The sequence below is a fragment of the Camelina sativa genome, chromosome 2, assembly GCF_030686135.1.
Source record: "Camelina sativa cultivar CO46 ecotype springtype chromosome 2, ASM3068613v1".
Lineage (NCBI taxonomy): Eukaryota > Viridiplantae > Streptophyta > Magnoliopsida > Brassicales > Brassicaceae > Camelina > Camelina sativa.
Genome location: NC_141881.1, coordinates 5,057,608 through 5,082,251, shown reverse-complemented (window position 1 = coordinate 5,082,251; position 24,644 = coordinate 5,057,608). Strand labels below are relative to the sequence as shown.

Here is a 24,644-nt window from a genome sequence, read left to right as displayed (position 1 = left end):
ATAGTTTTTATTTGATTCATTAGCTGCTTACAAAATAGGTTATATTAGTTGGCTTCGTTAGTCATACACGTTATTTAGGGGTTAAAATAATTATTTTACCTGCATTACTATTAGTAACTAGCAATGAATACGCTTAAAGAGTACATTCCAAATAATGATACAACTTCAAAAAATAAAATCTTTAACAACAAAATTTCTCTATTAAACTCGCCTGATAGAGTATATTTACACAATCATATATATATTGTTAGGCAATTAAAGAAATAGAATAAACTCTTTAAGTTGTAATTATATCAAGCAACTAAATTTATGATTTTGTAATCGATTTTATTCGATTATTTGTCTCGCTTCTTTAGATGGACCGTTAGTTATTCTAGATATGATAAATTTTAAATTTCAAAAATTTTAAAATATTAGAAATATTTACACTTATTAAAAAAATATCACGGACAGGGTTATATACTTATATAGCGGGATGGATTTGGGCTAATATCAATATAAATTTTAAATTATCATTAACTATTACAACACGGTTGAATCATAAGTTCATTATTGTGTTATCACTATCAATAATAGTACCTAGAATATTTAATTAAATTACGTTGATTAAATTACGGTTATATAAAAATAATTTATTTTGTAGTATACCGCGGGTTAAGTCCTAAAATTAACAATAAAAATACATTTATAGAATCTTAAACATTACATAAAACAAACAAATTAACAAATAAAATAACTTAAAATTTTTTAAAGTTAGTTTTAAGAAACTTGTCCGCGTAATACCGCAGGTTAAAATCTAGTTTCACTTTTATAATGATTGAAAAATGCTCATTTTGATTAATAGTTAGACCCCGTTACAATGCAGTATAATATTTATTAAAAAATGTGATATTGTAAAATTTAAGGGTAGTAACACATGCATGTTCTAGTTCTTACTTTTATAATCTTAAAATTTAAGAGTTCAATCCAATTTTATATATTATTAGGTTTTTTGGATTTTCTATTTATAAATAAAAGTATCGATCGAATATATAGTATAATTGGAATTCTTAATACAATAATTCAAATATACATGATTTGGGGATAGATGGAATCTCAATTTCTAGGTTATGTATGATTTTACATGTAGTAACATTTCAACATTTGTTGGTTCAATTACTTTTCATGATCTTAGGAGATATGATCTTTGTCAAGACAAGAATGTAATTTTTCTTGATGCAGATAAAGTAAAAGTAACAAATGAAAATGTTACAAAACTTGTTGGAAAAAAACATATTTTAAAAGAAAAAGGACAAATTAAGGATGCATGCAGCCATATATAGCTCCTCCAATCATATTTCAGCGCTCCATGAAAAATCTGCATTCGGTGAAGAAACAAAGAGATATGCATGGAGTGAGTACTAGAGGTGTGGCTCAAACTCTTGAAAAAGGAAGCCAAATAAATTACTAATGATGCTATGAAGATTTTTTTGATTAAATGGAATCTATATATATATTTTTGGAGATATTTATAAAATAAATTTTCAAGTTGGCACATTTTTACAAGCATGCCATTAGCATTAAATAATTAATTTAATAAACAAATTAACTTTATTTATACAGTAAAACCTCTATAAATTAATAAGGTCGGGACCATGAAATTTTATTAATTTATAGAGATTTTAATTTATCGATTAAATTAATATTTTGTTAATTTATGAAGAGATTTTTAATTTTCATAATTTTGAAAATTTTGTATTACAAAATAAGATACTTTTGTTATCATTCATATTTTTTAAGATTTTCTTAATTTATAATCTTGTCTATAGTAATTGCTAAGTTTAGAGTTTAAGTAAATGATAGATATTAGAAGTTTAGAGTTTAGAAAAAATTGATACTAGTATCATTCATGGTAACGATGAAGTCGAATAAGATACTGCGGTAATTTTAGAACAAATTACATATAAAGAACCAATTATCACATTTAGAACTCTTCCAATAAGTATGCAAATTCAAGAATATGCAAACAATAGTAGAGTCATATTTCACTAGATTTTCTTAGATATATATATTAATGTTATTTGATTATTAATTTATGATATTGATGGGACCATATTTTTATATAGGATTTCCAAAAAAAAAATTATCTTATTAATTTATCGAAATGTGCCATTTTTTACACCGGCCCAATTCGGGACCGAAAGAATTTATTAATTTATAGCGAGTATTAATTTGAAGAGTATTAATTTATAGAGGTTCTACTGTATTTGATTTTTTTTATAGAAACTAAGTGTTTTAAAAGATAACAAACATAACTGTAAATGTATACACATTTTATTTCCTTATTTTATAAAGAGGTGAGTGAAGATGTATTGTTCTTTAAAAATTTGAAAAACTGATTTGATAAAAAATGACTTTTAGTCTCACATACTATATTTTACTTTCACGGGTTTCGTATGATGAGTTTTTTTGGATTAAAAATCTTTGAACATGTTGCGTGATCCGCCTAACATGGCGGGTTTGAACCATAGAACCAATACTAAAACTATTAGTTTATTTCATATACTATAGATTTGTAGTCATAGTTTAGAAAATTAACTTATAAATTATTTAGTATATGTATTACAAAATATTACACATACTATAACACATTCTTAATATTCCAAAAAAAAAAATTGTATACACGTAAAAATATACACTAACATACCATATAGGCATATACCTCTGTTTAATTATAGAAAATAAAACTATGTGTTTTAAAATTTTATATTCTATCTAATAACAAATTTAATGTAATTAGGTTATAAACTATATAAAACGTAAGAAGAAAAAAAAGATTCTAAAAAAAACTATAAATTAATTAGATAAAATTTCATTAATTGGGAATTTGAAAACTAAATAAATTAAAAATTATTATTTAAAATACATTAGTTTATAATTTAGTCTTGCGGTGTACCGCGGGTGAAAACCTGGTAAGATAGTTAAATGGAACTCTTGATAATATAGGAAATTTTTCTAAAAGGTGTTTTGGATGAAAGTGGGACAAAGAAATGAAAACTTTATCGGAATGTTCTAAAAATAGTTAACTTCTACATGATGTGCACGACTATCTTTAGAAATTTTGAGCTATTCACTGTATATGGTGGAGCTAGTATAGTTTTTGTCTCAACTGTCATCTCTATTAGTTGGTTGATTGTTTATCCACCAATCAATTGAATATATATATATATATATATATATATGCAATGTTTTAGACAAATTCATTCACTAACTTAATCAAAACTAATCATGAATTTAAGATATTAAACTTATATTTAAGCACATGATTAGCCCTTGTCCAACAAATAAATTATTCAAGGATTCCTACTTTTGTTATTTTGGAAGTACATGACTTCTTTTTGGTGAACTATATAATAAATATATGGATCATTAGTTGGTTATAAAATTAAAACATTGATAACTTAAGTGTATTATTTGTCTAGTCTGGATTTACAGGGTCACTTGATTATTTTAGGTGTATTATTAATAATACCAAGGAATCTTGAACACAAATCATAGTATCTACAAAAAAATACCTTAATCATTCCCACTATTATTAACCAATTAATTCAGAAAATAATACCACTTTAAGGAATAAAATATATAAACAAATATAAGAGTATAAACAAACTTTTTACAAAATCTTTTGAATTAAACACGTGTAAGCGATATATGAGTTTAAATGTAACGGATTATATGACAAGTTGAATTATGATCTTTATAATGGGCGTTAAATGTGAAATGTTAATATTATATGATGAAATTGTTTAAAATGAATAAAAATATCAAAAATTATTATAATATATAAAATATATAAACAATTTTTATATAAAATAAAGTTTGCACGGGTACTCATCTAATACTAAAGTAAAACGTAAAACAAGTCATGATGAAAAACATTATAAGTAATATATATATATATATATATATATATATATCTATATTATTATTTTCACAGCATTTTTGAGAATAAGGCTTGGAGTTCAAAGGTATTTACAACCAATGCCATTACCATTTAAATACTTTAAAAAAAAAAAAATTTGAAATATGCAAAAAAGGGTATGTTAATTAAACATGCTCCTCCGACAAAAAAAGAATAAAATATTCTCTTATCAATCCAGTATAATTTTCCTAAATTATCCCGCTCTGAACCTAATTTTTTGCAAAACTAAACAAAATTTTCACTTTCACTCTATATTTATTTCAATCAATCATATTCAATTACTTCAAATTTTTAAATTTAAAAGAAAATTCCTCCAGATTTTCCAGTCTTTAATATATAGAAAATCTAAAGAGTTCCTCTACTAAATGTAAAATATTTAATCTATAACAAGATTTAAAGTAACATTACCAAATAAAATCCATAAAAAATACATAAAACAAAAAAAATCTTAAATTCCTAAACAGTCAGATTTCTGTATAGCAATTAATTTTTATAAATGTTTTAAATATATTATTTAATAAACTTTAATAAATTTAAATTATTATAGGACGGGTTATGATCGATATTCTTATAAATTTAAAATGTCAATAATCCATTGCTACGACCATCGGTATTTTACACTAAAAAATAATAAATTTCTATACTAAAAAGTAATAAATTTCTAAAGATATAATTATACAGAAAATATAGGACTGTAGTGTACCGTTAAAAGATGATCCTTACAATTAAGTCTATCGAGATTACGGATTTTAGCAAGGTATGTATGCGGTTGGCGGGTTGTCCCAAAAACTACAAATATAAGATTAAAATAAATATATTATATATAAATATATTTTTACATAGTTATGTATATATAATACGTGAAATATGTGATAATGTGAGGAAATTTAATTTATACCAATTAAGATATTTACAAAATATCAATATTATAAGTTATTTTTTCTTTGCCACTAAATTTTTTAAGAATAATTAATATACAATTTAGGTTGAGGACATGCTTGGGCATAACTTTAACGGCCATGATCTTAGCGGGTTGACCCGCTGCGGTCCAAGAAAAAAGAAATGTGGACCGACCTGTTTGACACATCTATATACATGATTATTATAAACCAACTGGTACAACTTAATAATATAAGCGGATATTAATAAGTTTTGTAATGAATTCTGGCTCATCCTCCGAATATTTTTATCTTGGATTGGTGAAATTAATTTATAACAAAAATAAATTATTGTGTTGTATATAAACCGCAGACTAAATTGTAGAATTAATAATCAAAATATAATTATACAATCTTAAATTTAAAATAAACCGTAAAAATTAACTGATAATTACAATTTGAAATTTAATGATTTTAGTAAAAAAAATAATTCCGCGGTGTACCGCGGGTTAAAATCTAGTAAGTAACTAAAGGGGTAAGAAACTTTTCTAGTTAAACAGAAGATAAAATCTTCTCCACAGAAACGATAAATCTTCATTTTTAATTATATGTTACACGTGTGCTATTGTAAGTATTCTATGAGCAAATTCTTCCTGAGAAGCAATATTAATACTTTCCGCTCTTGATTTTCCCGTAATTCACTGATTCACTATTAGTTAAGTATACTGTATAACTCGAAGACTAGATAAAAAAAAAAATTCATTAATAATACTCACCAAAATAACTATCTCGAGTCTTTTAAAAAGAAACAAAAATGGTTGGAGTAAAAAACACAAAAAAGTTGTTGAAAAAAGCAAATAAAAATGTTATAATACAAAGATTTTTCAACCCTTCTCAACACTCGAGGAACGTCGTCTTCAACTATAGCCTTGAACTTTGAGATCTTTAACCTTTTTTTTTGAGCTCAACACTCGTGTGCATCTGACTTTGACCACATCTCTACAAAAACGCATATATGTGTGTGTGCCCGCATGCAAGTAGGCATATACAGTTTAATGTTTGATAAAAACGAAACCAAAAGAAACTTGGTTTTTCTCAAATCTTCCGTAGCTTCCTCTTGTTTTGTGGATCCTAGAACCCTTTTCTTCCTCTTCAATCCCCGAAACACGCAAGTTTAGTTTCTTCTTCTGAAATTTTGAATGAGAATAAGAATAAATAGACGACCGAAATGTCTCTAGTTTCTTCATTACCACCATATTGGTTTTGATATATATACTTTTATCTACTTAGTTTTCACAAGTTGTATACTCTCAATAATGGAAACTTACAGCTTCAAGGATGGTTCGTCCGTTGCCTCCAGCCCAATTTCTTCTCCCAATATCAGTACCCTTTTGAAAATCAAAGTTCTTTCTTGGTATGGATCTCAACATTCATGTCTTCTTTGGCATATATGCAAGTTTGAATTATTCATGTTGTAGACTTATGTAATGTATCTTTGTATGTGCGTGTGTGTGTCTGTCGCAGGAGTAAAGAGACAGGTCTACCTGCTTCAGTACATGTCCAAGTTTGCAACAAGACTTTTAACCTTCACAAGGTAATAATGTTTAATCAACCCTCCCAGGGAATGTTTTTTGGACCAAAAAATGTAGCCTATTTGTTTGTGTTAGTGTTTCTAATTAATGCCTCTTATGTTTTGTAGACTCTCTTGTGTACAAAGAGCGGATATTTTAAGGAAAGAGAGGATCAGCTATCAGAGATCGAGGTACCACAAGATTTTCCTGGTGGAGCAGAGACCTTTGAGAAGATTATGCTTTTCATCTATGGCTGCCCAACATTAATACATCCTTTCAACATAGCTGGACTCAGATGTGCAGCTCAATTTCTTGACATGACAGAGCATTATTCGACGGGTAACCTCTGCGAAAGATTTGACCTATATTTGAACCAAGTTGTCTTGCAAAACTGGGATGATACGTTAGTTGTCCTGAAGACATGTCAAGAACTATTGCCTTGGTCTGAAGATTTACTAATCGTAAGCCGGTGCATAGAATCTTTGGCTTTCACTGCGTGTATGGAGATTCTTGATCCCGAAAGACGAAGAGAAAAGCCGATGGTCATGCTTGAAGATTTGATGAATCAACCATGGGAATATACAACTGTAGAGAAAATCATAAACCAAGATACTTGGATCAAAGACCTCACAGATCTTCCATTCGAATTTTTCAGACAGGTTATTGGGTCACTTAGAAGACAAGGAATGAAAGAAAGATATGTAAGTCCGTTGATCGTCTTTTACGTCAACAAGTGTTTTATACCTGAAGATCAAACTAATACTGATATTCTGCAAAGAGCTCTAGATCTGCTTCTTACAAGAGACAAGGCATATAGGTTTGTTCCTGTAGGGTTTTATTTCGCGTGTCTCGCACGCAATTTGAAGCATGAAACTGTGGTGAAGCTGCAATGTCAGATTGTATCTCTTCTTCACACCGCCCACACCGAAAACTTTATTTATCCGAAAGCCTGGAACGGGAACGTTGCTTTCAGCCAAGAGCTGCTTACAATGGAAAACCTGTTTGTAGCATATGCATCAACAGAATCAGAACGTCATCTGACTTCCTCCCCAAGCAACGTGAGAGTTGGAAACTTGTGGGATGTTTATCTCTCTGGTTTACCATATGATCAAGATATGGAAACTAAAAGGTTCATTGAGCTGATTGAGACAGTCCCAATGTCATTCAGAGAGAGTCATGACCAACTCTACCTTGCAGTGAACGCATTTCTGCAGGTATGCCTTCACTTTTTTTCCCTTCTTCCATTATGTACAGTTAACCAACATTGTACCTTATGTGGTGCGGTTCTCTTTTAGGTACATAAGGACATATCTCAAGAAGAAAAAGGATCAATCTGCAGTTACCTAAATTGCCAAAAAATTTCAGAAGAAACTTCGCTCGAACTTGTACAAAACGAGCAAATGCCATTACGTTTAGTTGTCCAAGCGCTATTTGTTCAGCAGCTCAGCACGCATCAAGCTTTGAAAGACTGTTCTGACTCATTCAGATTCACAAACTCAGCAGACTTCTCCGGTAGTGTTGTTCCAAGCTCAAGACCCTTGACCTCCCAACACAGCCCTTGTACTGATGATGAAACCGGGCCAAGAAGCAGACCATTGTGCTTCTTGATGCAGAAAGATGCAACATTAGATGAGTACGAGTCAACAAGCTTCAGAATCCATAATCTTGAAGAACAACTAGTTTCTTTAAAGAAGACCCTTCAGTCGCACAGCAACCCAAAGAAGCCAACTTGCCTTGGGAAAAGATCAGCGAGTAGAAACAGAAACACTTTTGGACAAGTCACAACGGCTTGTATTGGCTCTGTAAGCTTTACTTCACAGAGAAAATATGCAAATAGGCTACTCCGGGTACTACGTAGAGTTAACTTGTTTGGAAGTAGAAAAACTAATAGAACTGAAAGATGAAACATGTATCAAATGGTAAGTATAGTTTACATGAATAATATCACTGAATAATATAGTCGTTTAACTATGTTGAATGCACTACTACGAAACAGACACAAATTATTAAATTAGATGTTTTTTTTTCGAAGAATGATTCCTTTTTTACAATTTAGCCAAAAGCTCAAAAGAAATATACATATATTACAAAGATACCAATTGAAAAAGCATACAGCATACACTAGGGTGTACATTATATATTCATATTTACACTTTCTCTACTTTAGTGGCTTTGTCACCGGGCTGCTACACGCTTTCGGAACCTGAGTTCCCATCAGCTTCGGGGATACGTTTGAGCATTGGAATGTGGCTGGACCGTCGGCTCCGGTGTACTTGATGTTAATGTTACCGAGCTCCACGTTCTGACATGGATGTCCCTTGCTGCACAAAAGCTTCACTGCGTCTTTGTTCCCTGATGTTCCTCTAATGTTCTTGAAGCTTATTTTGGACAGCTTGATCGTTGAAGCTTTCTAGGAACAGAAAAAACATAAAGCGTCATAACCAATAAGAAGTTGGTTAAATGTAACGAAGATCCCAAGCCAAATGTCATCTGATTTTTTGAATCTCAAAGAGAAAATGATGATATATCACATTAATTTGTAGGTACCTTCTTGTCGCACTGGTTCCATGGGCAGTACTCTTGGTCAATGAGGATGGGGTTGCTGACGTTCTTGAGGAGGATGTTCTCGAAATGGATATCGGAGGCGCTTGTGCTGCAAGCTGCAGTAGGCCATGTCTTGATCCTTAGCCCATTGTCAGTCTCTTGGAGGGTGCAGTTGACGATCTTGATGCCCATGACGTCTTGCTCGTGTCCGTACCTTCCGAGACTTCCAATACTGATTCCATGTCCGGGACCGCAGGTAACTCTTTCCACAAGAAGGTTCTTCATCCCGTCTCCGACAGAGACACAGTCATCTCCCGTGGAGATAAATGAGTTGATGATCTTGATTCCATCACTTCTTCCCACGTGGATACCATCGGTGTTAGGGCTCTCTGCAGGGGCCACGATCTTGACTTCTTCGAATGTCATGTTCTTTGCACCAATCACGTTAATGTGGAAGTGCTTTGCGTCTAAGGAGGTTATGCCTCTAATTTTCGCGTTCGTAACAAAATCAAAACGGATGCTCTGTTCAACAATGACACCAAAATCATCAATAAATTTTAAAAAACTTTGGTTATCATGACCTCGAAAAATGTATGGACCTAGACCAAAATCTTTTAGATATTAAAAAATAAATAAGAATAACGTTGAGTGATCTTAATATAGTATGAAAAGATTTCATACGATGGGTAGTTTCTTGCACTTCCAAGTATGGTGGCAGTTATTGACCCTCCAAGCTGCGTTACCTTCACCGTCGAAGACACCACCGCCGTTCAACTTAAACCCATCAATGTTGCGGAAGGCGATCCATTTCTCACTATGAACAGCGTTTCCGTCAGCTTTCACGGTACCTTGAAGAGCAATCCTTATTGGAGCTTTGCATGGACCCGTCATCTCGATTTCCCCAAGCTTGTATTCACCTTTTGGGATCAGAACGGTGCTCTTCGTCGGGAATTGGCATGCCTCGTTGAATGCTTTCAACAATGCCTGCACCGTGCATGCAAAGATTTTTAAATTGCTTGGAGAACAAGAAGACAATGTCAATCAACAAAGATGGTTGTTAGGTTTAGAACTTACTTTAGTGATGTCACAGCCTGGTTTAGAGCCAATGTTGAATACCTTTGCATTAGCTGATAAACCTAACAAACAAAAAATAAAGAACGCCGATACTCCAAAATTTACACGACCCATAACTGGGACTTATTTTAGTCACTAGCTAGTGATTACTTTTAAAATTTTTTATTTTATTTTTATTTTTTTGTAATACACTAGTTTTGACTATTTTATTATTTGGAAGTTTGTTTTTTTATTTTTTCTGTTTTCGTCCTTAGTTTTGCTGCCATTATATAGTTCTAGGAGGAGAGAGATTTGAACGTTCACTTTCTTCTCCACCGTTAACTTTTTTCATCGATATTATTGGAAGTTTTATACTTTCATTTTTAGAAACGAAGACTTTTTCCAGCCGTGATGGGGCCTAAATACTATTGATTGTGGGATTTGTGGAGTACCTAGGCCACCTCCAAAGCAATGATCTAAGAGGGTTTTTCAAAAACTTAAGACCATGAATGGATGCTATTTTTAAAATAGTTTTTAGATTTAGTTTTAGTTTCTAAATTTTAGATTTCGGTTTTAGATTTTCTTTTATTAGTTTTTTTTTATGAAAATCTCAAAAACATATCTTGGTTTTTGAGAAAATTTAACTTTAAAAAAGCAAAAACTAGATTTTCTAATTAAACTATAGGATAACTAAAAGTAACTGAAAGAATAACTAAAAAGATAACTAAAAATCTAGAATTGTAAATGGGAGAATAAAAAAAAATAGTTTCCCTACAATTTAGTAAAACCAAATTTTAAAATCTTGACTGGTATAAAAAAGAGTTTTTGAAAAACAATAGTCTTGACCAACTTAGGAAATACAATACACTTAAACCGACTTAGACTAAGGCTTATGGCCGATGGGCCTTATGGTCTTGACCGATGGGCTTCATGGTATCAGACAATGTATATATGAGCCAGTTATGGAGTCCATCCTAAGTGATTTACAACACTGCCCCTTGGATGACATAACCGTGCCAATGCTAAGGGATCAATGCAATACGCTTGGGGATGCTGCCTCATTAAAACCTTACCAGGAAAATCTAGTGGGACAAAACCATGGTTAAGGAAAAAGAGTGCAGCACGCATTACTCCCCCTGTTCCAAGCATCACTCTAAGTCCTTAAGTCTCCGCATTCCAATCTGGTGCGTGAGCTTCTTGAATGTTGATGTCGGAAGTGACTTGGTGAAGAGATCGGCTGAGTTGTCGCTAGACTGAACTTGTACCACTTGAACTTCTCCGGCCTTTTGTAGTTCATGTGTGAAGAAAAACTTGGGTAGGATATGCTTCATCCGATCTCCCTTGACGTAACCTTCCTTGAGCTGTGCGATGCAGGCGGTATTGTCCTCATATACTACGGTGGGCTTCTTGTCTTCAATCATACCGCATGCTGTCCGAATATGTTGAGTCATCGACCTCAACCATACACACTCACGACTAGGAATGTCAATTAGGGCCAAACCCCGCGGGCTGGCCCGGCCCGGCCATGAAAAACACTGGGCTCGGACTTAAATATATATGTCCAGAAAAAATCGGGCTTTTCGGGTTCAGCCCGTTTGGGCTATAGGGTTTTTCGGGCTTAGCCCGACCGGGCTCGGGCCAGCCCGAAAAGCCCTTTAACAATTATATTTGTACCTTTTTGTTAACATTTTTGTTTGATTGCAATATTTGATTAATAATTTATTGTAAATAAAGTTTTAAATTCTAATCCTAGTTTTCATATATACTCAATAACCATATTTTATACTTTAAAATATTTATTAATGATATTTTATATGAGTTATATATTGGTTTATTTGGTTAAAGTATCGAAATTTTATTTAGTTTTAAACATTTTCTATTAAATTAAGTTGGTTGTAGTGAATATAGATGAGTTATTAAATTTTTGATTGATTTGTTTTATAGTGCACCTTTAAACACTGCTTTTTAAGGCTTATAAGTTTGAATTTTTGATCGATAAGATAAGCCCGAAAAAGCCCGAAAAGCCCTGTAGCCTTGTTAGGGCCGGGCTCGGGCTTTGAAACATAGGCTCGGAAATATTTCAAGCCGGGCCGGGCCGGGCTCAAACATATGCGGGCTTTACAGGTTTCAGACCGGTCCGGGCCAGCCCGATTGACACTCCTACTCACGACTGGTTTCATGCATAGCTAAAATCTCTGCATAATTAGATGATGTGGTCGCAATAGTCTGCTTCATAGAACACCATGAAATTGCTGTACCACCGTGTGTAAACACATAGCCGGTCTGAGATCTAGCATTATGTGGATCCGATAGATAACCTGCATCAGCAAAATCAACTAAACCTTCTTTGTTATAGTTAGTATAATATAAACTCAATCTGTCGTCCCTTGTAGGTAACGTAACACATGTTTGATACCGTTCCAGTGCCTTTGGGTTGGATAAAAACTAAATCTTCCTAGGAGGTTCACGGCAAAACATATGTTCTGGTCTAGTGTGGCTAACCAAGAACATTAACGCTCCTATAGCACTGAGGTATGGCACTTCGGGACTGAGAACTTCTTCATCGTCCTTCTTTGGACCAAATGGATCTTTATCCAAATCAAGGCTTCTCACAACCATTGGGCTGGTCAATGGGTGAGCCTGGTCCATATTAAATCTCTTGAGTACCTTTTCTGTATATGCCATTTGATGCACAAGGATTTCATCATTTATGTACTCAAGCTGCAATCCCAAACAGAACTTAGTTTTACCTAGGTCTTTCATTTCAAATTATTTCTTTAGATATTCTACTGTTTGGGCGATTTCACCATAGGTCTCAAGGATATTTAAATCATCCACATACACTGCTATGATTACAAACCCTTTGTTTGCAAACTTGTTTATAAAAATACATGGACTGATTGGGTCATTCTTATAACCTTCCTTGGTTAGGTACTCACTTAGTCTATTGTACCACATTCGACCACTTTGTTTCAGTCCATAAAGGGATTTGTTCAGCCTTATGCAGTATTGTTCTCGAAAACCATTCTTCTCTTTGAGCTCAATACCCTCTGGTAATCTCATATAAATTTCATTATCCAGTGGACCATATAAGTATGCGGTTACAACATCCATTAACCGCAAATCCAGTTTTTCTCTTATAGCCAGACTTATTAAGTACCTAAAAGTCGTTGTATCCATCACAGGGGAATATGTCTTCTCTTAATCAATTTCTGGTCTTTGTGAGAATCCTTGTACCATAAGCCGTGCCTTATATCTCACGATTTCATTATTCTCATTTCTCTTTCTTACAAAGACCCACTTATGTCCAATTGGCTTTATATCGAATGGTGTCCTTAAGATCGGACCAAACATATTCCTCTTCTTTAAAAAGTTTGACTCCACGTCAATGGCTTCTTTCCACTTTAGCCAATCTTTACTTTGAGTGCACTCTAATATAGACGTGGGTTCCTGATCCTCATTTGTTTCAAGTGCTACCTTATAAGCAAATATTTCATCAATGTCGACATTCTTACGGTTCCATTGTATTCCAGACATGATATAATTGATTGAGATCTCATTATTATCAATACCTATAGGACCTTGAGGTTTAGCGTCCCAAACCTCATTTGGTACCTTAGGATTTGCCGCGGCCATGTCTGTAATTTCCTTATCCTCGGTTTGTTTTGCACTTTTCTTAGATTTCCGGGGGTTCTTATCTTTGGAACTTTATGGTCTACCTCATTTTAAATGTGGCTTAGACTCTGCAGCAACTTGATTCTTGTGTTCCTTTTGAACATCAATACGTACTGGTGCATTACAAGCTGGTATGTACGATTTTGTTACTCTCTTTGGGTCAGCAAAGGAATCTAGCAACTGAATAGCTAGCTTTTGCAAATGTATAATCTTTTGGACCTCTGCATCACATGCTAGAGTCCGAGGATCTTGCCAATTTAAGGATGTTTGATTCCATGATAATTCTTTAACCAGCTTGCTTGTCTCTCCACCCAACATAGGAAATTCGGATTCTGTAAATTAACAGTCCGCATATCTGGCCTTAAATAAATCACTTGTAGTTGGCTCAAGATACTTAATAATGGTGGGAGACTCATATCCAACATATATTCTCATCCTCCTTTGAGGTCCCATCTTAGTTCTCTGTGGTGGAGCAATAGGTACATAAACGACACACCCGGATGTTTTGAGATGGGATATGTCTGGCTCATGACCCATTAATAATTGGGATGGTGAATATTTATGTTCACTAAATGGCCTGATGCGTATAAGCTCCGCTGCATGTAATACTGCATGTCCCCAAGCCGACACAGGAAGCTTCGACCTCATTAGCAATGGTCGAGCAATTAATTGTATTCGTTTAATGAAGGATTCAGCTAATCTGTTCTATGTATGGACATGTGCCACAGGATGTTCCACACTCACCCCCATGGACATACAGTATTCATTAAACGCTTGGGATGTAAATTCACCAGCATTGTCTAGACGTACAGTCTTAAGAGGAAAATCTGGAAAGTGTGCTCTTAGTCTTATAATTTGAGCCAACAGCCTAGCAAATGCTAGGTTCATTGTTGATAGCAAACAAACATGCGACCATCTGGTCGATGCATCAATCATGACCATAAAATATCTAAACGACCCACAAGGTGGGTGTATAGGTCAACAAATATCTCCTTGTATCTTTTCCAGAAAGTTCAAAGTCTCCTTAGTTACTTTGACTGGGGTTGGCCTTATAATAAGTTTCCCTTGTGCACATGCTACACATGTGAGATTCTTAGGGATAACTTTTCTCTCTTTAAGAGTGTGCCCATTTGAATTCATAATTAGCTTACGCATCATGTTAGAACCCGGATGGCCAAGCCGGTCATGCCATAGAGTGAATTGTTCATTGAACATTTTATTCTTTGCCAAATTAACCTCTATCATATTAATCTTAGCATAGTAAAGACCAGTGGCTAGTGCAGGTATAGTCTCTAGGACTTTCTTATGTCCTTGTACGATTTCAGTAATATATAGGAACTCTTTGTTTCCTTCGCCATTTGTTTCAACATGGTAACCATTCAATCGAATGTCCTTAAAACTCAAATAGCTTCTCTTAGAGCTGGGTGAATACAAGGCATCACTTAGTTCAAGATGTGTGCCATTTGGTAATAATATATGAGTATGGCCGTAGCCTTCTATTAGGCTTGCTATACCCGCAATACTACTAATATTGGCATTTTTCATTATGAGATTAATAAAATATCTCTTGTCCTTCAAAATTGTGTGGCTGGATCCACTGTCCACCACAAGTATATTCTTGTCCTCACCATTTCTATAATGGACAATAATTTTGTTTAAAATTTAATAAAACAAGCAAATATGTGTTAAAGGTAATAAAATCATTGAATTTAAACCAAATAATTATCCAATAAAATAATCCAATCAAATGCAAAGCATAAAACATAGAAATTAAACCAAATCAACATTTAAACTTAGTTATCTTCTTTTAGGCAATCAGAAGTCTCATAGTCAAGTTGGTCATCATTCTCATGGTCGAAATCTCCTTCACCATCGAGATGAACCAGGTTAGCTTCTGGATTTTTTTTCAAACTCTCTTGATAGAGGTCAATGAGAAACTTAGGTGTTCTACACATCTTGGCCCAATGATTAGACATACCACATCGGTGACAAACCGATTTAGCCTTGTGTTGTGGTTTGAAAGATCCGCGGCCCCTACTACCACGACCACGACCTAAGTCGGATCGGTTCCACGGCCATAACCATCATATTGGTTCCCTTGGTAATGTCCACGTCCTCTTCCACCACGGCCACGGCCATGGTGCTTATCTCTATAGACGTAATTAGACTCCTTAGTCTCCTTGGGCTCTTTAGGCTTTATGGGATTTTTCTTTGCCATGTCAACCTTGTGTGCTTCTGGTAATGGGGCTGTACCAGGAGGTCTCAATGCACTATTCATCATCAATAGTTTATTGTTCTGCTCAGCCAGCAGCAAACAAGAGATTAGGTCTGCATAGGTCTTAAACCCCTTTTCACGATACTCTTGCTGAAGCAGTATGTTGTTAGTGTGAAAAGTAGAGAATGTCTTCTCTAGCAGATCCTTCTCAGTAATCTCAGTACCACACAACCTCAAAATCGAGACTATCTTAAATAGCTCTGAGTTATACTCATCCACGGATTTAAAATCCTGGATCCTTAGGTTATTCCAATCGAATTGGGCCTTTGGTAGGAGCACCATCTATTGGTGTCCATATCTGCTTTTCAGCTCTGTCCAAAGGTCAAGAGGATCTTTAATAGTGAGGTACTGGTTCTTGAGACTCTCAGCAAGGTGATGACGTATATGCATAATTGCCTTATACTTTTGCTTTTCAGAACATTCAAAGTCTTCCTCAATGCACTCGCATAAGTCCTTTGATTTCAGATGGATCTTAGTATCCAAAGCCCATTGCAAGTAGTTATCTCCAGAAACATTAAGGGCAGCATAGGAGATGTTGTTGAGCTTAGTCATCTGCACAATATAGAATATACAACCGATCATTAGCATGCGGTATTTGAGACCGAAACATGCAATCAATTAATAGGTCATCGGTATTTGAGACCGAACCATGCCATCAAATTTAAACTTAGGTCATGCAGTATTTGAGACCGAAACATGCCTTACCTTTATTCATAATTTTCGTGGCTTTGGTATGCATGAAAACAAACAAACCTAGATAAACACTAGCATGCAACAATTTCATTTTACTAATATTTCCTTTTTCTCTTATAATGGAATTCCTATTCTAATTAGGAAAAGTTTTAGGAAAAATTTTCTAGGTTTTAGAATGATTACTAAAATTATTTTGGAAGTTATCCTAATGATTTTAACAACCTAGAACAAATCTATGAGATCGATTTTAGGGTTCATGCAACCGAATTTTACAGAAACAATTTATGCAACAACCGATTCAAATTTCTTCCTATGCAAGGTTTGATTTTAATTTCAAGGATGCATGCAACATATAAAGCAATCAAGCAACAACAAAAAACCAGATTTTAATCATGATATAAACGGTTCAATTACAAGCAAACTAAACAGCCCTAAACCTCACAGCAATCCGATTTTAAAGTTTTAGGGTTTAGAGATCTTAAGCTTTTGTTAGTTGTGTAATTGCATGTTTAGGGTCCTTAATAGTTTTAGGTCAGATTCGATTATATATGTGTCCAATAGGTTTGATTTTACCTTAACACCAATAGGGGGTTGACTGGATTTGATCTGGGAGCTAAAGACCTCAGATATATCTTTGATCACGAACCTCGAACTTGGACAGGACCACGAACCGATCACGATCAGAAGCTTTTCACGAACAGAACCGGACCATGAACCTCAAACAAGTCACGAACAGAAACTTAATCACGAACAGAACCAGACCAGGAACAATGATTGATCACGAACTGGTCACGAACAGGAACCGATCGCCGAGAGTTTGGACTATTGCCAAGCTTGGACGAACAACGACTTATGTGCGGTGGCCGTTAAGGGTTTTAGGGTTTTCTCAGTTGGACTTTAGAACAAGTTGTGCTGATAACGTGTTATAAATGTAGAGAACTCGAAGGTTGTAATTCTCTTATTCTTATTCATTGAATCAAATAGAGGTTACATATATATAGTAAAGAACTAAGCCTTATCACAATAGGAAATACAATATACTTAAACCGACTTAGACTAAGGCTTATGGCCGATGGGCCTTATGGTCTTGACCGATGGGCTTCATGGTATTGGACAATGTATGAGCCGGTTATAGAGTCCATCCTAAGTGATTTACAACAGATTTCAGTTTGCTCAAGACTTCTTTTCCACTCTTTTCCTTGTCTAGGATTCCACACGCGTCTAATTTGAAGGCAAACTGCCTTGCTAGGTCTTTGAGATATCTTATTTTTGTAACTACATTTTAAACTATTTTTTTCCATTTTGGGCAACCAATCTTGGAGTTCTCTTTTAATTAATGTTTGGTTGAAAAAAAAAACCAAAACCTTTATCAAAATTTACAAAACATTCAAGGCCTAAATTAATTACCAGTATCTAACGAGATTTTAGAATTGTTTCAAAGTAAATAATGAACACATGTCACATACCTAATAATTCAGTTAATATAAAAAAATTATACTAAAATAATTTTTTTTTCTTTTTTTTTTTAGAAACTTTTGTGGTTGTAGCGTTGGAGGTAGCTAGATTGGAGATAAAACCCAAAAAAAAAAGATTGGAAAGATTGGATGGTAATATCATAATGTACTTTGAACAAAAAATAATGTGCAGGTCGTATAGTATTTGGGTTTGTTTACAATTAAAGAGATTTGTTCAGGATGTGCTCACAAATGCAGCTCCTAAAATTCGATGTGTATAGATAGATGCTAATGTATATACTATGAAAGATGGCCAATTCTCTCCATTTGAGTGACACATCAGCTGTGGAGAGAGTGCCACATGTCTATCCTCATTAAAAACAAAGAGACCTAAACTAAAAGAAATATAAATATCTTCTATATCTTTTTTTTTTATATCACAAAAACAGTTTTAGTATTTACATAAAAAATTTAGAGAGCCTAATAATATGTCCCAAGAAAGTAGATGCATTACCAAAAGACAAAAAAGACATCGTGAATGAACCAAAGAGCTCTCCTCTTGGCGTAAACAATGAATCTATGGACATATGGTTTATGAGTTACAATTTTGTCAACCGTTTAAAGAGTTGATCGAGATATTTGTTAATATTGTAGAGAAATTCATGAAATATTTAGAAGTTGTCAAAGATAAAATTAAATGAAATTCTTATTAAAAACAAAATTCTAGAGTTATATTCAAGAAATTAGAGAGTTAAAGGAAGATGTCTATCTTAATAATATCTACTAGATTTGGACCCGTGCTAGAGCACGGGTTGAAATTCATTTTATCTGTATTATAATTTCAAAATAAAATATAATTTATAAGACGGTTTAGCATTGTAAACTGAGAAACGATTGTTATTATTATTATTATTATTTTTTGTATGAATATGAGAAATGTATTTTGGTGAATGGAGATCTGAATGATTTATATCAATATTTTTTAACCATGACCGGACAGGCTGGTTGGTTCGATCCAACCACAACCCGATAGGTATTCCAGTCCGGATAACCTCTAAAAACCTAACAAATAAAACCCGCAAAAAAACCAGAAAATCCGCTAAACCCAGTGAACCGGTGGTTGAACCGGCGGGTCGGACCGGATTGTCGGTCTCAAATTAAAATATTTTATTTTTGTCACACTTTAAACTCAAACCAAATTAAAAATAAATGTTGTTATTTATAAAAGAATAAGTTAGTTATTTTATCTAAAAGTTTAATTTTAGTTGTTTAGTACTTAACTATGTATGTTTTGTTCATATATTTATAGAAAAGTAGATGTTATATTCATAAAATGTAATCAAACTAATAAACTAATTGACCCGTAATTCAATCGGTCCGACTTTTTGACCCAGTGATCTGAAAAACTTTTGGTCCGGTTTTAAAGACATTGATTTATATTAAAAGCTTGGAAGGGTGTTAGGTCAGATTTTATTTTGAAATCCACAATAAAATCTCGGAAATCACGATTAAGTGTGATTAATTGCCAAAATTTTATTACTTTTTACGCCTAACATTATATTTTTATGCCTAACACTATATATGGTGTAACAATATATGGAATAATCAAGATTTTTTTTGGAAATTGTATAAATCATTGGAATATTATCTTTAAGAGGATTTTTTGAGATATTCTTAAGTGTATTCGTAATTTCATATAGCCCACGGATTTTATCTATAACTTCTTTTTGTAACCAACCTATATTTAATATATTATCTATTTTGTAACTAACTTAAAAAATTATATATTCTATAAAAAAAAGTTGTGTACTTCCGTTTTATTATACAAAAAAAAGTTGTGTACTTTCTTTTTAGGGAGATTCTCAATAATAGCACCAATTTGAGTTTTTTTTGTCAAAATTAGCACACACTTTCAAAAGTTCCAAAATTAACACAAATTTAATAAAAATAAATAATTTTGAGAATCTCCCTATTTTTAATTTTAAAGAAAATCTAAAATATCAAATATTAAGATCTTCGATCTCTCATCGTTGCAGTGTTCTCGCAGCCGACGACCACCTCTTCCGCCGTTCTTTCTCACTGGAGTCTCCAATTCTACCATCTCTGTTCCATCATCTATTCACATCTTCGTGAACCACACTAAACCCAATTCAAAGCGAACCAAATCAGTAATCATTGCTTCTGTTGTTATTCTGTAGGGGTTATTGTTTGGTTGCATATCAATTGTACGCTCTCGAAAGAATTGAACAGTTTTGCTGCTCCAATAAAACGTCTTTACTGATGGCAGGAGTTCGGGACCCGAGTTCATATGTTTGGATACCGGGTTGAATCGGAAAACCAGTGTTTGATTTTGGATAGGAGAGTTACGCTAGTGCGAAGTTGAGTCTTGGATTGTCAACGTGCGGTGATAATCTAAAGGAAGTGAATGATTCGGTGACAAATTTTGTGGAATTTGCTAAAAAGAGAGTTCCAAAGAGTGAAAGGTTTGAGTCATTGAACTTATTTGATAACACTTTTAAAAGTATCAAGGAGATGGGTTTCCAACACTTGACTCAGGTTACAACCAGTTTGTAATTGAATATGATGTTTTTTTCTTTTTTTTTCTTGTTAAGAACAGTGATGATGATTGAAATTTGTATAATTTCAACACTTTTTGCAGATACAAGATAAAACAATTTTACCATTGATGGAGGGAAAAGATGTGTTTGGAGCTGGCAGGAATGGTTCTGGTAAAACCTTAACTTTTCTTATTCCTACTGTTGAGCTTCTTTACCATGTCCGCTTTACTCCTTGCAACAGTACAGGAAAATTCCCACGAAAATCTTGGATTGTATCCTAGATTTCCTTGAAAATTTAGGAAGGATCCCACAAAATATCAGGAAAACTTCTTTTGACTTCATGACGAGCTTCATAAAAAGTTAGGATTTCATGAGGACACTAAAGATTTTTTGGCTTTATAGGTTTTTCTTTCTTTGTTGTATGTTCATGTTTAGCTTGCAACCACATATACTATATTTCTTTCTATGTTATTCAAATTTTTTTTGTAGTAATGCTGAGTTTTTATATTGAATGTTTTCTTGTTTTATGAATTCAAATTTATTTTCATAAAACCATTATTCATATATAGATCCTTCTTTACCCATTTCAAACTTTTGTTAATAGCTCTTAGAATATTTTCTCATGTTCTTGCAACTTAAAAAACCAGCACCTAACACTCTTTGAAAATTCAGGAAGGAATCCATGACATTCAGGAAAGCGTCCTTGAATTTCATGATGAGCTTCATTAAAAGTTTGGAGTTCATGATGAACTTAAGGAAGACCTTCACTAAAAATCTGGACATTGGTAAACATCAGAATATGCACAAAAATGAATTATTTACCCTTCACTGATCGTAATCTTTGTCATATTGGACTTTCATAAATGAAAATTTATTCATGAAAGATTGAGTGATGTTTAGGAATGATTCTTTAGAATTTAGGACAACTTTCATAAACAAAATAGAAAAGTGATTTCTTTGACATTAGGAAAGGAATAAAAGAGTGTAACCAGTAAGCAAAGCAATTTATTTGCAGAAACTATAACAATAAACATTAATATAGGTTACACACCAAGCTGGATGCAAACAAAATTATTTAGGAAGAATTGAATGATGTTTAGGAAGTATTCTTTAAAATTAATGATAGCTTTCATAAAAAAGAAAGACATGGGCATTGTTGCGCAGCCAAAATTGATGGTGGCTCAGCCTGAAAAGAAGTTAAAAGCTCTGAACTAATTAACACGTTATGATGAAAAAGACATAAATGGTTTCCAATGGTGGTACAAAGTAATGGGTACAATGAATAATATTTGGATAGGTGGAGGATATACAGTGAAGTGAATGCATTGTGATGTTGGTTGGATCAGCACAGTTGCTATTGAAATAGTAAAACATCAGAGTCACTGCTATGTTTTTCTGATTTGTTATTATATGGTTTGCATCTTCCTCTTTGTTCCCTATCTCTGTACTGGTGGAGGGTTTGGCAGTGTTAAGATCCCTTTGAACCAGCTACCTTACAATCTAAAGCTCATGTTGTCTAAGTTGTTGAGAGTTTCTGATCGTTGTGGAAATCTATTGGAGTCATTCGAACTATTAATTATGTTCAGTTTACTTGCTGACACAAGTTCAGTTTTTGCTTGCTTTACCTGCAAAAAACATCCCAGTTCACAAGGCTTTAACATCCATAAGCATTGTAAGAACGAAGCATGGACAAATCAAAAAGAGAGAGAACCCACCCGCATCTCTGTGTTTCCTGCCACTTCCAAGACTATGTCACCAGCATGAGCAAAAAAATTCACCCAACATGTTAAGAGATAGAATCCAAGCAGTCACATAAGCCTTGAAAATTAAAAAAGATTCTCAAATATTTATGAAGGATTTCTTGAATTTCAGGAAAGCCTTCACAAGCAAAAAAAACAATAAACAAAGTGTATTACACACATCCTCCCACAAAGCATCGATTTCATAATTCATAATCTGAAAGGGAGGACATGAGCTTCCATCATGTCTGCATCATATACGTACACATCAAGACAAAGAAGATGAAACTTATTAGCATCATACCCAATACACACATAATTAACTGTCTTTAGAAACTAATTACGATTATATATTGATATGCTTATAAACCAAGTATGGAAAGAGATCAGTCTATTGCTGCCTAGTTCATCAATTATTTGAGCCATGAGATGTAATCTTGGTGACTGCAAAGTTCATAAGCAAGCTCAGATAGTAAAAGCATACAAAGGTCAAAAGAAACTAAAGAATGAAGTCACCTTCGTCTGTAGGTTTGACTCTAAAATTGTGATTATGAATTGAACTACAAGATTTTAACTTGATAAAGTTTAGACTCAGGACAAGGGGAAGACATATCTCTAGCCTAGAATGTGAGCAAGTGTATCAAACAATTAATATACTGGGAATTCGCCAAGACGTGCTTAACAAACACAAGGTTTGTTCCCTGAACATTATCAATACAAGTACATATACAGTAGTCAATTCCAAAATGTTTGAGAGCAGTGTATAATGAAACACTGACATTATCGTGATTATGTTTTGCAATGGCACAGAGCGTCACTTCCGTAATCAGTACCTCGTTGCATTTTTTGTACTCAATGGTGGTGCTCCATCGTAAGGGTCACAAAGATTGAAAAAGTAATCAAATTTATCCCACTCAGTTCTGAAACTTTAATCCATAACAATTCCAACAAAACAGAGAGCTTAATACACTTATAGACATAACAATCCAACAAACAGAGAGCTTAATACACATAGATTCTGAACTCAATCCAAGTATTCATATAAACGGTTTGGTGGTCAGTACAGTCTCACTATAGTGACGAAACTCACCTTCGCTGAGTCCATTTGTGTGGTCGTGGCGGTGGGGATTCGCGGGGGGGGGGGGGAGAGGGGGGGGCTGAAACGATGGAGGCGGTGGCGGAGGAAAGAGGAGGCGGTTTGACGACGAGGTCAAAAGGTGAGATCTCAGCCATGGATCTAGTGGAGATGGAGAAGTTTCAGTTGATCGATATGGTAATTGATTGAAGCTTTAGTCGATTGATTTGGCACTTAAATTGAAAATATATGAGATCGGAAATGAAGATCTCAGATCAAAATCTTCATCGCAAGCTTGGTCGGAGCTATGAATCTAATATCGTAAGTTTGATTTTGAAAAAAACGAATTACGTTATTTAAATTAAATAATAATTTAAATATATAAAAATGCTAGTTTTGGGAAATTTAAAGGTGTATGCTAACTTTGGAAGAAAAACTTAGACTGCAAATGGTAGCCTAAAATTGAAAGTTGAATAATATTCAACTCATTCATCTCAAATATAGTGGTTGAACAAATTGAACATTTTTTCTGTAGGATTAGTTATTTTTTTCATCTTTTTAAGTTGAACGGGCTGAATAGTATTTTCCAACCAATTTTTTTTAACCTGTTCAATCTCTTCAACCGTGCAACCATTTACACCCTTAGAATTGTGCTATTCTAGGGTATTTCTCTTTTTTTATGATTGAGAGTATATTTTTATCCTTTTTAATAACTTGGTTAACGTTGTGGTCTATCAATAAAATCTCAGAAAAATAAATTGGTAATATTATGATTGTAGATCTTTGGAAACAACGTGATCTTCCGAAAATAAAGTTTGGAATATCCATGAACTATCAATTTAGAATATCCCATTTAAGATTTTTGGTTACAATTAAGATTTTATTTGATACCATTAATATATGAACTATCAACTTGTAACCAATTAATATATGGATTAATCTATAACCTACGTATAACCTATTTGTAACTATTTATAACCATTTATTAAAATTATAAAGTTTACCAAAACAATGTTGTATACTTCCCTTTTATTAAAGAGGGGATTATAGAGTTAGCCAAGATGCAATCTTGATAAAATAAAATGTTAGTGTTTCATAGTATATAATTGAGAAGCTTAAGTATGAATATATCTAAATACTTAAGGTTTTTTTAGTGATTGTAAATTTA

General features: G+C 33.5%; 2 protein-coding genes, 2 long non-coding RNA genes and 1 pseudogene across 6 annotated transcripts; 2 read left to right on the top strand and 3 right to left on the bottom strand.

Annotated features, from left to right (window-relative positions):
• The first annotated feature begins 5,882 nt into the window (after window positions 1-5,882).
• Window positions 5,883-8,444, top strand: LOC104751107 (BTB/POZ domain-containing protein At5g48130). The gene is made up of 4 exons (XM_010472986.2): window positions 5,883-6,253; window positions 6,364-6,433; window positions 6,539-7,624; window positions 7,706-8,444. Exons 1-4 carry the CDS (start codon window positions 6,156-6,158, stop codon window positions 8,312-8,314), a joined length of 1,863 nt encoding a protein of 620 aa, XP_010471288.1. The 5' UTR covers window positions 5,883-6,155; the 3' UTR covers window positions 8,315-8,444.
• LOC104722810 (polygalacturonase-like) lies at window positions 8,414-10,477 on the bottom strand. Its single transcript, XM_010441050.2, has 4 exons — window positions 10,029-10,477; window positions 9,636-9,938; window positions 8,958-9,476; window positions 8,414-8,820 (listed from the first exon to the last, which is right to left on the bottom strand). Exons 1-4 carry the CDS (start codon window positions 10,140-10,142, stop codon window positions 8,569-8,571), a joined length of 1,188 nt encoding a protein of 395 aa, XP_010439352.1. The 5' UTR covers window positions 10,143-10,477; the 3' UTR covers window positions 8,414-8,568.
• A 4,998-nt stretch (window positions 10,478-15,475) lies between these two features.
• LOC147948299 (uncharacterized) lies at window positions 15,476-16,509 on the bottom strand (annotated as a pseudogene).
• Window positions 16,510-20,111: 3,602 nt separating this feature from the next.
• LOC147948298 (uncharacterized) lies at window positions 20,112-21,193 on the top strand. 2 transcript variants are annotated; one of them, XR_015573646.1, is made up of 3 exons: window positions 20,112-20,272; window positions 20,392-20,660; window positions 20,764-21,193. It is a non-coding gene; the product is annotated as an uncharacterized LOC147948298 (long non-coding RNA). The 2 variants fall into 2 exon arrangements; XR_015573645.1 differs by having other exon boundaries at window positions 20,112-20,660.
• A 698-nt stretch (window positions 21,194-21,891) lies between these two features.
• LOC104722818 (uncharacterized) lies at window positions 21,892-23,827 on the bottom strand. 2 transcript variants are annotated; one of them, XR_015577680.1, is made up of 3 exons: window positions 23,492-23,827; window positions 22,378-22,649; window positions 21,892-22,287 (listed from the first exon to the last, which is right to left on the bottom strand). It is a non-coding gene; the product is annotated as an uncharacterized LOC104722818 (long non-coding RNA). The 2 variants fall into 2 exon arrangements; XR_015577679.1 differs by having other exon boundaries at window positions 22,378-23,327; window positions 23,492-23,825.
• Between the last annotated feature and the right edge of the window lie 817 nt (window positions 23,828-24,644).